The sequence below is a fragment of the Eriocheir sinensis genome, chromosome 27 (genome assembly GCF_024679095.1).
Source record: "Eriocheir sinensis breed Jianghai 21 chromosome 27, ASM2467909v1, whole genome shotgun sequence".
Lineage (NCBI taxonomy): Eukaryota > Metazoa > Arthropoda > Malacostraca > Decapoda > Varunidae > Eriocheir > Eriocheir sinensis.
The window spans coordinates 16935624-16950572 of NC_066535.1; the positions used below are offsets into that span (position 1 = coordinate 16935624).

Genomic DNA, 14949 nt, shown 5'->3' on the forward strand with positions numbered 1-14949 from the left:
TAGGTTAGCATAGACGCTTTCGGCTCTTACATCATCTATTTCCGAAACCCAAAGAGGAAATGAGTCGGGTTCTTATCAGTGGTATTTTAGGTTCATGGTACAGACGATGGACCAGGTATCACCAGGGCTATTAAACTCCCTGGAAATGCCCCAAACAGCTACGAAAGCCTTGACATATAAGTGTGCTTGGGCTGCAAAATGTTTTATAGTACGACCCCAGATCCCTCCATCCTCTTATCTCATCCTCTCGCCTCTTCCTCCACTACGTACGATTTCCTCCCTGTGTCCACGAGTCCACGCCAGCTTGGGGAAAGATGGACGGTTAAAAAGTTTTGTGAAGGGACGGCAGAGGGGTGAGGCATACAGAAGGGAAGGGAATGATATAGTCTGCCGGTGTACATTTCCTGGACTGTCCACTTGTCACACACAGGTGAATGAGAATTTAATATCATTTCTGCCTGCTATTATTACGCAGCAGAACATAGCCACCCCTGCTGAAGTATGAATGTCCCCTGCGAATCATTAATAAGTCAGTGAATGTAATAATCACGGCAGTAGCTTGCAACCGTATTTGTTTAATTGAGTCTCAGAATGCTATTTATATGGTCATTATGATATAGCCTGGTAGGTGTTCTTTGTATTAGAATATCATCATAGTAAAAAAAATATTAATGAAACATTCTTAATTATTGTTTACGTTGCTGTCATCATAAACTAGTAGGCTGATTGGTTAATTTATATTGCTATAATGATCAAATGTTAGCCTATTTTATTATTATATTGTCACTATAAATAAAAATGTTGCGTGTTCATTTTCTATTCTCATAAGTATAATACGGCAGACTATGGTAACTGTATACTTTGTTACAACTATCAATGTTTAGGCCTATATGAAAATTTTGAAAGTTACAAATGGAAAACTTGTATAGATAGAAAACTACCATAGATACATAATAAAGAAGTGTTCTGTTTCTCCATCACAATATCATACCATTTTCGAGGTAGGCTAACGCATATTTTCGTAGTATTATAATGCTTTAGGTAGCGGCCTAGCCTAATATTTCTTTATTCCCCAGAAGTATTGTAAAAAGAAATCAAGAAGACAGGAAACGTATTGTATTCTCACATAACATGGTCAGTTAGGAGATTTATTTTCAGCATTTAAGCTTGGAGCCCTTTTTAAGAGACTGCTGGAGTGTTATACCGTCCGGATATACGGTAATAACCAGACGTAAGATTTATTTATTGATCTTCCTGTATTCCTTTATTGTGTATCAGTTATGGATATTTAAACTTACGTACAGAATAGTCTACGATGACATAACTGCATGACTGTTTGCTTATTCCTACATATAACCGTATACAAATCATCTAGTCGATTATCCGTGTCCGTGGCAGCGCGCAACAGTGCCAGATTATCGTATTCAGAACATCGCATTTTTGGACTTCAGACCCATAACTATTGCCCAAAAAGCACCAATAAGTAACCATTCCAACGTTAACTATAAATGAATCCAGTTAGTGGGGTGGAGGAGACAGTTTTTGGGTCGGAAATCGGAAAATATAAGAGACTGAGTACGGCGATCTAACAAGTGACAGTCGGCGTCGGGTCTGCACTCAGCTGCCTCAGCAGGCAGTCGCGCGAATGTTGTCCTTAGGTGCGTGGTGCTGCACGTGCTTCGGGAAGATCAAGACGTGCGGGTTCCTGTGGTGGCCCTGGCGTGGCGTCTGTGTGCTGGGCGGTGAGTTACATTGCCAGGGACATGGTGAGGCGCCCCTGGTGACATGTGCTTAGGGGTTAATGGGGCAGGGAGGGAAGATAAACGGGAGGCGGGCAGGGGAAGGGTCAGCAGGGGTCCCGCGCAATGTTACCTCCCTACCCCCCAAAACGAGTATTGCCTTAATGTATCTAGTATTTTGTGTATGGTGGTTTTCTATGTATATAAGTTTACATTTATAGCTTTCGCAAACCCAGGATATTTAATTTTGACCAGCGAGTTACGAGGGAGAGTTACGAGGACGTTAACGGGAGAACAAGGGAGTGGTAGTTTTAGCAACGGTCGATAGTTTCACGTAATCTCTCTTTCCTCCAATTTCTATCACCTGTATATAAGCATTTTGAGTATGATGGTTTACTGTCTATATAAGTATTTGATTTTGACCGGCGAGGGATGAGGATGTGGAAGAGGTTACAAGGGAAGCGGTAGTTAAACCATGATAGTTTGATGTAGTACCGTCCCCTACCCCCCCCCTCCCTCCCTCCCTCAAACGACGACTAATGTATATCTAGGCATCTTGAGTATGATGCTTTTCTGTCCCCATTAGTTTTCCTTTTGTAACTTTCATAAACACAGAGGAGGCTATTAAATTTTGATCGGCGAGTAACGAGAGTAAGAGGGATAGGCTAGTTATTCTCGGTGATGCCACGTGGAAGTCATCGCTATTTGACTACTGTGGCAACTCGTTGACCCTCGGAATCACACGTAAGCAAGTCATGAATAGTTGGCTACAAAGGTATGATTCCCATGTGCCTTGAATACCTTGGATGGCACTGACAAGTAAAAAAAAACAATTACCTGTCATATTATAATGGGGCGAGGTAGCCCTGATTGCATCCCATTTGATTCTCTCGCTTTCTTTTCACTAGTGTTATAGTATTTATTAACGAGCTCAAAATAATGAGACTGGAGGAAGGTCAGGTGTATTATGGTGATTAGCTGTATGTTGTCTATCTAAATATTCGTTTAAGAAAAAAATAGCCTACTCATCCAGAGAGGGTCACACTCAACTAAAGTTCTTATTAGTGTTCTTCAGTCACATGTACCTTTCCAATTTTCTATAACTCATGGTAGTTTATAGTTGTAGTTTTGGCAATAAATTCAGCGCAGCAAAATAAGTTTGTTTTACGCAGTTTCTTGTGCATCCATATTGCATTTTTATGATAATTTAGCGTGGCGCGCATCGACGGGGCGGTGCGTGGGGCAGGTTTATGGATAGGCAGCAGCTGCATCGTGCCATCGGGGCGGCATTCTTTACGGGTTCAAGTCTTCGATTAAGTTTCCAGTTAGAATTATGCAGGTCGTCACAGTGAGCACCACAAATTGCTCGTGTGTGTGTATTTTCAGGGTCGGCCATTCCTTTGATCTGCTTCACTCACCAGCAAACCCTGTTCCCTCTCCCCCTAATACACACTACACACACATCAAATACCTCTCGAGCACCGTAATGTTTGCCCACCGTTTGCCATCCCGTAGTGGTGATTATTAGCATTAGGACGTGGCGTATTTATCTTCAATCAGAATATAGGTAGTTTTATTTCAATAGCTTGCAGTTTGTATAAATTTCTCAGAAGAAAGTTTTGCAGTCAGGGGACACAGCCGCCACCCCTGGTATGTGTAGATTCAGAAGAAGGCCCCTCTGTAATATGTTACATTCTCTATAAACAAATTCCCGTTCGTTATTTAAGCCGGCAAAACTAGGATGAATTGAATATAAACAAATGTGTTGATTTTCCCTTTAATTAATTTATCTCCCCTTGTCTCCTACATTTCGCCCTCCTACTCTTCCTCCTCGAACCTACTCCTCCTCGAACCTCCTCCTCCTGTTACCATCACCGTCACTGCAGCAGCTGCCTCTAGTATTGTTACTGTTGTTGCTGCTGATATTGCTACGACTGTCACAATTATGGTGATCAAACGTAGAGGGGACAAGAATGATAGCGCAGATAACTTCAGTTCTATTCATATATTATTATTAATTAAATCGGGGAATTAAATGCATGAGTGGCAGTAGGATATTTTAATGGGCTGAGCAGATCTGACGTTTCATGACAAGTGTAATATCATTCAAATTATTCTTACAGTTAATAGCGTCTCATTGCAATAAGGCGAACATGGCGTTTTTTCACTTAAGTAGATTTTTCTTTAGATAAAATTTTGCTTATGATTAGAGAGAAGTGATCATTAGTTTGCCACCGGGGTAAGATAACACGATTATTATTTTTATTCTCTGCCACTATTTTTATCGATTCATCAACTTCTTTTTAGTTAGAAGCTCCTACAATGTATTTTTTTCTTCTAGAGCTGGTGATAACGGGTACAGGCAGACGCTGGGTCGGGGGTTCACATGGGGACTGCCGCAAGTAAGCCGTCGGGCCCCGCTACCATGGCAGGGCGCGATGGGCTGAACCCCCACTGAGCCTTTAATGTGACCTTCCAGCCAGCGCCTCCACGTCACCCCCGCCACCATCACCACAACCGCTACCATTATCACCTCCACTACCGCTAAGCCCTCCGCCACTTAGGGCCCCCATCCAAGTGCCGCCACAGCCACCATCACTGCTGCCAGGGCCATCAGGCTTCACTTCGCGACGTGAAGGTAAGAGTCACATTTCCATGACTCCTGTACTTACTTGGACACTAATGATGCTAATTCAAGAAACGGAAACTGGACTGGGGCACACTACAGGCCAGGCACTTTTTTTCACCTCTTATTTTTCCTTCCTCGTCGCTGCTTCCCCCTTCTCCTTCGCTTCGTCGTCATCCTCCTACTGCTTCTGTTTCTTCTCTCTCTTTCCTCCTTCTCCTTCCTTCTCTCCTCACTTCTTCTTCTTCTTCTTCTTTTTCTTGTTCTTGTTCTACTTCTTGTTCTTCTAATTCTTCTTGCTCTTCTAGTTTTTCTTCTTCTTTTTCTTCCTCCTCCTCCTCCTCCTCCTCCTCCTCCTCTAAGGCTTCACGTTGGGGACGCAATTAGCACTTCTGGTAATGAACAAACACATGCGTTCCGTGTCCCCTTCTGTCACAAGTCGTGGGCCCCTCCATACATCACCCATGAGCCTCCCTATAATTTCCTCCTCCTCCTCCTCCTCCTCGTCTTATTCATACATTGTTACATCTCCCTCCTCCTGCTCCAACTTTTTTTTTCCAATCTCCGTTTTCGTTGCTTTTAAAAGTGAATAGGTATTTCTGGTATTCTGGTATATTCTCACCCCATCTCCACTTTCCTCCTAGTTGCACTCTTCATTCTCCTCCTCCACATCCTTCTTTTATTTCTCTTTCTCCTCCTCCTTCACTTCACTTCCGTTTCCTTCTCCCCACCCTGTACCTTAAATTCACTTCCATGCAACTCCTCTTGCAGCATCTGTCCCCTTCCTTCGCCTGTTATCCACTTTCGTCTCCTCTTCTACTTCCAATTCCTCCTCCTCCACCCCTGCCTGTTGCGGTTCTGTTTTTACATCCCCTCCTGTTTAGAAAGCAACAGAATGTCTACCCTGATAGTGACGGCTCCTCCCACCCTTGCTATCAATTTCCATTACCCTGTGTGCCTCTCTCTCTCTCTCTCTCTCTCTCTCTCTCTCTCTCTCTCTCTCTCTCCCTCCGAAATTTATCTCATCTATTTTTTTCCATATTTCCGTGATTTATTACAGAAAATACATCATCATCATTCTCTCTCTCTCTCTCTCTCTCTCTCTCTCTCTCTCTCTCTCTCTCTCTCTCTCTCTCTCTCTCTCTCATTGCAATTCTTCTTTCTTTGTCTCGCTGTTTCTTCCTCTCCCCTTTACCTTTTTCGGATTGACTTTCTCTTCGCTTGTTTTCCTCTCCGTCCTATTTCTCAGTTGACTTGGCCTCACTCTTCCTTTTATTCTCTCTCTCTCTCTCTCTCTCTCTCTCTCTCTCTCTGCCCGGAGATGACTGGTGGCTCCGTTCATTAGGCGCCGAACGCTTCAATCAGTGTCACCAGATGGCGTGTCGAATGTCCCCTGAAGACTTAGTAGGCACACACACACACACACACACACACTCTCTCTCTCTCTCTCTCTCTCTCTCTCTCTCTCTCTCTCTCTCTCTCTCTCTCTCATTAGTACACAGCGTTTATTCGTGTATTTTTATTCGTGATAGGAAGTCATAACCCGTTTACTTTTGCATGGCGTGTTTGTTTCCTTTCTGTGTGTGTGTGTGTGTGTGTGTGTGTGTGTGTGTGTACTGGCTTGGTGGTCGTCACTGCTCCTGTGGTGTGTGTGTGTGTGTTTGTCAAGGAGGAGGAACATTATGAAGGCGCCGGGTTGCTGCGTGGTGCGTCTCATAAAGGCCGTGTTTTTTCTGTCCAAGGGTCGACTTATTGCCTCCCGATGCGTCATTTGCATACTAATATCACAATTATTTGATACCGAAGGCTGTTGCGTGGGTGATCGACGGGGTTGAGTGTTGTTGGTGGTAGATGTGGTGGCGATGATGAGGGTAGAGACATGCTAGCTAGAGGACGGTGACGAGGAGAGAGAGAGAGAGAGAGAGAGAGAGAGAGAGAGAGAGAGAGAGAGAGAGAGAGAGAGAGAGAGAGAGAGAGGAATGGGGTGATGCTGATGATGGTGGTGGTTCTACTGCTGATATGGTGGAGAAGGTGGAAGAAGAAGGTAGTTGTGATGTAGATGGTTGGAAGGTAGTGGTGATGTCTGTGGCAATGGTGGTGATGGTGGTTATGATGCAGATGTTAGTAGTTGGTGGTGATGGTCGCTGTGAGGTAGATGGTAGGTGGTGGTAATGTCCTCAGTGGTAGTGGTGGTGATGGTGGTTATGAATGATACAAATATTAGTAGTCGGTGGTGATATTAGTGTTAGTTGTGGTGATGGTCGTTCTGGGGTAGATGGTAGCTGGTGGTAATGTCCTCAAAGGTAGTGGTGGTCATGGTGGTGTCAGGATCAAGATGGCGTATCAAGGCTAGACTCGAAGCCCTTGAGATGTCTTAGAGAGGTGGAGGTAGAACAGGTAAAACAGGTAGAGGCGTTGAGGAGGCCGGGACCGGAACGAGGTTTGTGTTTAATTAACTTCACTTAATCTTGACTATGTAGGAGCGAGGGAAACACACACACACACACACACACACACACACACACACACACACACACACCTGCTTTATTTATTTTACTACTCCGCTTTTTTTTATTTATTTATTAGGTTGGTGTTAAAAATTTGTTCGTATAGGATGCCGTTGAAAAATGTTTGGTTTTATTATTATTATTATTATCATCATCATTTGTGTTGTTGTTATTGTTGGTCGTGGTGGTGGTTGATAGTTTTGTTATTGTTGTTTATGGTGGTAGGCAGGGTGGCGGGGGGGCGAGGTGAACGTGATGGATGGGGTGTGACCTGCGCTGCCCTCCGCCCTATCTGTCTCACTAGGTCAGCGGTAATATTTCTCTCTCTCTCTCTCTCTCTCACACACACACACACACACACTCCCCACACAGCAGCCCCACCGATGTCGCTGCGGAGCCATGGCGGACAGGCTGGGAAACCACAACCTGTCCTGCAAGAGAGACCCCGGTCGCCTGCCCCGCCACGCAGCCCTCAACGATGTGGTGTACAGGGCACTGTCATCTGCCGGTGTGGCGGCCATCCTCGAGCCGCGGGGTCTAGACCGCGGCGATGGACGCCGTCCCGACGGCATCACTATTTACCCATTCACGCAGGGCAAGATGCTAGCGTGGGACGCCACCTGCGTGAACACCTTGGGCAGCACCCACCTCATCGACTGCGCTACCACAGCAGGCGCTGCCGCCCGCTCCGCCGAGGCCCGGAAACGGCAGCGCTACGCCGACCTCGGTCAGCGGTATGACTTCATGCCGCTGACGGTGGAGACGACCGGAGTCCTCGGTCCCGCCTTCAGTGACCTCATCAAGACCCTCGGCAGGCGCATCCGAGAGAGGACGGGGGAAAAGCGGGAAAAGAGTGGCTGCGGCAGCGGGTCAGCCTCGCAGTGATCTGCGGGAACGCAGCAGCGCTATGCCAGCAGCGCCCCACATAAGAACCAACTCGACCTTTATTTTGTTATTCTTTATGTATAATTCTTTTGTTTTTTGTATTATATATCTGTAGTATAGTAAAAGATATGGCTGAGTGCCACAGTCATCGGCGTCCCGGCAGGGGCCGATGAATTGCAATGCGAACAATCTAACCGATTGTTCCCATCGTAACTCCCTTCCGGATGGAGGCTCTTTAAAAACACACACACACACACACACACACACACACACAGGCCTAATGAGCGACACACAAAGGCAAGCGTACAAGGGCCTTATGCTGCTCCTAATCCACAGTGTTTATGCGTCTCGGCGGACAATTTAACAAGCCGCTTATAAGCCCGAACCAGCTACAGGAAAACGACCCTCAGCACCCCTTAGCATAGAGCCGATCTTCCTGCTTGTTACTCCTTATATTCCCCTCCCCCTTATGGATCGTGGGAAGTGACAGGCCTAACTCAAGCACTTGGAGGGGGAAGGGAAGGAAGGTAGAGTGTGGTACGGGGGTGGATGGGAGACGGAGGGTAAGGGTTTGATAAGAGTCACAAGACGTTGTTATGCTTAATGGCGAGGAAAGATGACGCATAAGTGGTATTCGAACAATGGCTATGGCAGGGACAACAGCCAGGAAGATAATGGCAAGGGGCGAGATACTCCATTAAACACTGAAGTCAAAGGGAACAGCAGAAAAAAGAAGGGATGAAGCTAAAAATAGTATAGGTGTAAGAGGGTGCGAATGAGAGAGAGAGAGAGAGAGAGAGAGAGAGAGAGAGAGAGAGAGATCAGAGTACATAGACTGAGATAAATAGGTATAAATAAACTAAATGATTGACTGAAAGATAAAAATAGATAGGAGAGAGAGAGAGAGAGAGAGAGAGAGAGAGAGAGAGAGAGAGAGAGAGAGAGAGGTGGAGAGTGAGGGTGGGAGACGAAATTGAGGTTGAGACATGTGCGAGGGTGGAAGCGGGTAAAGGGGTTGATGGAAGGCTGTGGAAGAGAAGAAAGTTGTCGAGATGCGGACGGAGGGTGGAGGAATGAGATTGTGGAAGAAGTAACGTAGGGGAAAATATGTTGGTGGGAAGGAATGGAAATTATATAAAATAGGTTTAGAAATGCGGTATTGAGGGAAAAATACTGTGAGCGAAGAGAGGGGGTTGAAGAGGGCTAAGAAAGAAGCTAGAGGGAGACAAATATAAATATAATATAAATATAAATGAAATCACAAAAGCTGATGCGTAGATTTGTAATTTTGGATAAAGAAGCGGTAAAAAAATGCGGTTCATCTTCGCTTCTTATAACAAATGTAAGAAGAGGGATGTGGCAGCAGCAGAGTTGAAAATTTGAGCCACACTAATCTGGCAGAGATAATGAATAATAAGAATCAACAGAGAAAGAGGAGGAACAATATACGAATTAGCTTCAGAAGTTTAGAATCATTAATAATTTCTTATACATTCTCTCCTTTTTTAATCGAAGGCAAGGTTTGTGTTTACCTGCAGGCCTTGTTATTCCGGGTACCAACATAAAAAAAAAAAATACGAGTTTATGATTTATGAACTGCTCCGTTCTTCGTTTCAAAAGCGGTGGAGGATGTGTAAGGGTGTATTGGATGTGTAAGGGTGTATTTTCGTTTCTTCGCGTTTTCTCTTGTGTTGGTGTTTCGTCCTGTGCGCCATTATTACATGTTCATAGTGTTTATAAATATTTCGGAGTGGGTTACAGGATGGAGTGTAAATCCTGGTGTGTTGCTCCGCGAGGAATGTGAATAATAAGTGAATGGAGATAATTCATGTGCAGTGAGCGGCCGGCCTCGCACGCGCCCCGCTGAGAGGGAGAAAACGTGCCTGAGCCCGGCGCGGAATGTCCATTGTGCCGGCCGAGGAAAAGTGACGCAACAATGCAAGGCATATTGAGACACCCACTGATAACGTGTGTGTGTGTGTGTGTGTGTGTGTGTGTGTGGAGAGAGAGAGAGAGAGAGAGAGAGAGAGAGAGAGAGAGCGAGAGAGAGAGAGAGAGAGAGAGAGAGAGAGAGAGAGAGAGAGAGAGTGGAAAAGTCATAATCTCCCTAATATATATATATATATATATATATATATATATATATATATATATATATATATATATATATATATATATATATATATATATGTGTGTGTGTGTAGAGGGCCAAGGCTTCTACGAAACACCCGACGTGCAATATGTGTGTAGCCTGAAACCGGAGACGTGCGACAGAGTGGACGGGGCCGGGAGGAAGAGGAAGAGGAAGAGGAGGAGGAGGAGGACAGGTGGAGGGGTAAGAGTGGTAGATGGGAAGGGAAGAGTCGATAGGCCCTCCTGTTAGCCCCCCCCACCTTCCCGTCCCTCCCGCACCCTCCCGCGGACACACGACCCGGGCTGCTGATAACGAGAACACTTTGGTCTTTACAGCCCCGTGCACTGGGCTGGACGTCCCCTGTTATTGAATCACACGATACCGGGGTCAGACAGTGTGCCTTCTTACATCTTTCGGCGGGCAGACGTAAAGGAAGGGGCGATTCACGAAGCAAAAGTAAAATATATTAGTCAAGAATTCTCCGCCTGCCGTGACCACCTGCTGCTGGCTCGGCCCACCTGGGAGCCGGAGTGGAGGTGCGAGAGGGTGTCTATAGGCCCGTTTTCTGTAGACTCTGCAATAATAATGATGAATGGAGTGGCGAGGATCTGGTAACACTGGCGCCACGGATCATTGGTGTCACATATCTGAAGGCTAATCCTTGTTACCAGCCCAGGCGACGAGGGTGTGGGCGAGGGAGGGAGGGAGGGGAAGGGAAGGGGAGTGAAGGGAAAGACTGAAGTAGGGATGGGAAAGAGGGATGAAAAATGTGGTTAGTTGAGATGAGGGAAAGGGAAAAAATGGATGAGTACTGAAAGTGAAATCAAGCGGGAAGAACGAATGGGAAAGGAGAGAGAAAAGGGAGAGAATGAGGAAGGGAAGGAAGGAGGGAGATGAAAGGGAGCTGAAAAGGGTTAGGAGAGGGTTGGAAATTAGAGATAGAATTTAGGATGGAAAGAAAGTTGGAAAAGAAGAATGTAAAGGAAGGAAGAGAGAGGATATGAGAGAAGGAAGGAAAGAAAAGGAAAAAAAACGGAGAGACCAATATTGAAAGTGAAGGAAGGAAGAATGGAAAAGGAGGGTAAAAAAAGAGAGGAGGAGGAGGAATAGAAAAGATGAAAGGGGAGAGGGAGAAAGGGGGGGGGGAAGAAGATGAAAGGGAAGGAGAGATGGAAAAGCGGATCTGAAAGAGAACAAAATGATGGAAGGAAGAATGACATAGCAAAGGAAGAGAGAGAGAGAGAGAGAGAGAGAGAGAGAGAGAGAGAGAGAGAGAGAGAGAGAGAGAGAGAGAGAGAGAGAGAGAGAGAGAGAGAGAGAGAGATCCTTTTCGACTGGACTGACACATAGACTCACTACTATAATGGCGAGTCTTTGTTCTCTGAGAAACAAGACGAGGAAAATAAAGTGACAACAAAGAGAGTGAGAAGAAACTTGGAAAAGGAAGAGGTAGATGTGTCAGGGAGATAGAAGGGAGGACGAATAAGGGAAGAGGAGAGGGAAACACGAGACGACTGGAGAAGAGGTCATGAGAGAGAGAGAGAGAGAGAGAGAGAGAGAGAGAGAGAGAGAGAGAGAGAGAGAGAGAGAGAGAGAGAGAGAGAGAGAGCACCGTATGAGGAAAACGCTTCATAAATCCTGAGATAACCTCGCGGCCAGGCCCAGGGAAGAGGCGCCGTGGGGGTCAAGCTGCGACCTGACCTTTCGGGGGGCGTGACGCGGGACACCAACACGGAGCCATGCCGAGAAACAAGGGCGACCTGCGTGTCCCAGCCTTGTCCCAACCCCCAGCGGACTGTAAACAACTCCAGGAGGTTTCGTCAGCGTGAATATTGGAAGAGAAGGAGGAGGATGAGAAGTGTGTTTTTTGTGCGTTTTTTACTCCGGTATTAGTGCAGCGGAATACTATACAGGAGGAGGAGAATAATAATGATGATGATGATGATAAGGAGGAGGAGGAAAATAAGGAGGAAGAGGAGGAAGAATAATATTGTTTAAAATTCGTTCACGTGGGCACAAATGGAGAGGAATATCTAGAGAAAATTGAAGATAAGGAGGAGGAGGAGGAGGAGGAAGAACAACACACGGAGGAGGAGGAAGCGTTGTTGTTGGTGAAACATTTCTTAGTGTGTGTGTGTGTGTGTGTGTGTGTGACAGACAAAGGAAAGCAATACAATTATTCTTACGAAGGAGAGGAGAAAGGAAAGGCACTGCGCGTGGAAGCAAGGGAAAGGGAAGGAAAGGAAAAAAATGCTGAGGGCAACAATGACACAGAGGACAAAGAAGAAGCTAAAGAGAGGAAAAAAGGAGAGAGAGAGAGAGAGAGAGAGAGAGAGAGAGAGAGAGAGAGAGAGAGAGAGAGAGAGAGAGAGAGAGAGAGAGAGAGAGAGAGAGAGAGAGAGAGAGAGAGAGGAGAGAGGGAGGGAGGGTAGAGGAAGGAAGGAGGGAGAGGGAAGGATGGAGGAGAGGGTGAAGAGGGGAACTATCTCATTTCCTGCAAAGGGGAGCCTGGCGGTAGTTAGTGGGCCCATGACACGATAGTAGCAGTAACAGTCGTAGTAGTAGTAGTAGTAGTAGTAGTAGTAGTAGGTGGAGAAGGAGGAGGAGTAGGTGTGTGAGCAAAGACGAGGAGTAAAACAAAAGAAAAAGAAAGAAAAATACCGAAGTAGGAAGACGAGGGGTGAAGCACAGGACATAATAAATTACGACTCATTATTCAAACGATACATTAATCATGGAAAAAATGCAATTATGAAGAAAAGAATGTGTTGGATGTGATTTATTTGAAGTCACCTGAATGAAATATAAAAACGCATTGCTGGGGTTGGAAAAAAAATATTCTAAAGTTGAGGAAAACCAGGAAGCAAAATGGTTAATAATAGACATCAGACTACCTCGCTAATGAGATCTCGCCTCTAACTCATTTTTTGCCTCACTCTCCTTGGGTTATAGTTCTCTGTTTGATGTCACGACTTCTTTCTTTCCCTGTTTAATTAAGTTTCTTAATTTTTGCCTTTTTCTTCTCTGATTCATATTCCATCTAACCTTCCCCTCCCATTTCTCCTTACCTTCAACGTCCCTCCCTCCTTCATTTCTCATTCCACTCCCCCATTTCTTCATTCCTCACAAATCTTATCATTCTAACTTCACCTGTCTTTATTTCACTACGTTTCCTTTCTCTTTCCTTCATTTCCGCCTAGCCTTTCTCTCCTCTTCCTCCTCCTGTTTCCCTTCACACTCGAGTCAAGCTTCCCCGCTCAGACGACGAATCCCCTCGATGCAACACTCCCTCACATAATCTGCTATTAGGCTTAGTGTCCCTCCTGAATGGCTTAGCTACACCCTTCGGCCTCAGGTGACACCCCGGCGTGCCCGTGTCAACACCTGAAGGTACAAAAGCCCTCCCGCCCCATTACACCTGTCCGATTCAGGCTCTCCATCACAGGGGAATCGATACTCATATTTTCGAAGTGTATAAAGGTTTCGTAAGGGAGGATCAGCGTTGTGGATGGATGAAGCGGTGTCCTGTGTGGGTGTGTGTGTGTGTGTTGGATTTAAAAGGTTTATAGATATTTTTATATGTTGGATGCTGTTAAGGACGTTTATATTAAGAGCGAGAGAGAGAGAGAGAGAGAGAGAGAGAGAGAGAGAGAGAGAGAGAGAGAGAGAGAGAGAGAGAGAGAGAGAGAGAGAGGTGGGGGGAGGAGGTGTTCTAATACTGATGGAGATGGGTGTTTCCTGAGGGGGTGAGGGGGGAGGGTCAGGGAGCGACGGGGTAAGGGGAGTGCAGCGGGCTTTGTCTCGGTATAGGATTGAAACACACACACACACACACACACACACACACACACACACACACACACACACACACACACACACACACTCTACACAGTTATTTCCCATTTGCGTGCCGGTGAATGTGACGTCGTGTCTGTGTGTATGTGTATTAACGTGTGAGTGCATACAATTTGCATGTTATTACGCATATCATTTAATTTTACACCTGCATGAGCGTCCCATTAACACCTGTATACGTAAAACATGCAGGTATAGGATCACGCGGCGGGGATTTTACATTTTACTGCGACTATTTCTATTTGTATGCTTTTTTCACTCCTTTAAAGACCTTACTGCTCGTGTTGGTTGTGTGTGTATACAAGGAAATGTGTAATTATACGATCCAGGTGGCGGAAGACGAGGAATGTAAGGCAGTGAGAGCAAGGACAGGAGGTAATGATGAGGAGGAGGACGAGGAGGAGGAGAAGGGGTCGGTATGTATGAATGCAATGCCGAGGAAAGAGGTGGAGCAGCGAGGTAAATACAGCATAAGAAGAAGACGGTGGTGAGTGTGTGTGTGTGTGTGTGTGTGTGTGTGTGTGTGTGGTGGTTGGAGCAAGACGGAGAAGAGGAGGAGAGTGCATGCATGTTGATGAGCGTGGAAGTGCACGTGAAAAGAGGCGGAAAATGAGATAAAGGAAGAAACAAGAAGCGGCGCAGGCGGTTGAGGTTGAGTATAAGGAGGAGGAAGCGCAGGAGTTGTTGGAAAGGAGAGGAAGGAAAGGAGGAATGATAGAAATAAGAAATAAAAAGGGAGGAGGAGGAGGAGGAGGAGGTTGAAGATAAGGATGGTGAGATAGAGACGGAAGAGGAGGAGGAGCAGAAGGACGTGATAAAAGGGAGAAGAGAGGAAAGAGGAAAGGCAGATGAGGATGAGAAAAGGAAGGATGAGGATGAGGAGTAGAAGGAACGAGGAGGGAGGGAGGGAGAAGGGAAGGATGCTGCACAAAGAGAGAGGGGGATAAATTTCGCATAACGAAAAAAAGACAAGGAAAAAGCGAGAAGGAAACAAGAAAGGAAAGCGGATGAAGTGACAGATACGACGGAGAAAGACTAGGAGGAGGAGGAGGAGAATAAGTAGGAGGGCCTGGCTTGGGTGCTGGCTGGGTGGGGGTGGGGAGGGAATAAAGTGATGACCTGGTGTAATGAAGGTCATCTTTTGCCGTAAACTAAGCGTCGGGGGGGAGGAGGGGGTGGCCGGCTGCCTTTGTGTCCGGACCA

General features: G+C 46.0%; 2 protein-coding genes across 3 annotated transcripts in view; one reads left to right on the forward strand and one right to left on the reverse strand.

The window, feature by feature from the left end:
• LOC127004294 (tyrosine-protein kinase Dnt-like) overlaps positions 1-14949 on the reverse strand; it is a 76973-nt gene that overhangs the window by 14440 nt on the left and 47584 nt on the right. The gene's annotated exons all lie outside the window — the stretch shown is intronic.
• LOC127004207 (uncharacterized) lies at positions 1042-10547 on the forward strand. 2 transcript variants are annotated; one of them, XM_050871731.1, is made up of 3 exons: positions 1042-1742; positions 4081-4377; positions 7245-7999. In XM_050871731.1, the coding sequence occupies exon 3, from the start codon at positions 7272-7274 to the stop codon at positions 7755-7757; it is 486 nt and encodes a 161-aa protein (XP_050727688.1). In that variant the 5' UTR covers positions 1042-1742; positions 4081-4377; positions 7245-7271; the 3' UTR covers positions 7758-7999. The 2 variants fall into 2 exon arrangements, 1 of the variants encoding a protein (XP_050727688.1); XR_007757686.1 differs by lacking the exon at positions 7245-7999 and adding an exon at positions 10227-10547 and having other exon boundaries at positions 1267-1742.

Bases quoted from the DNA above. Each gene is read 5' to 3' on its own strand.
- LOC127004207 (XM_050871731.1), top strand. From the start codon at position 7,272: ATGGCGGACAGGCTGGGAAACCACAACCTGTCCTGCAAGAGAGACCCC.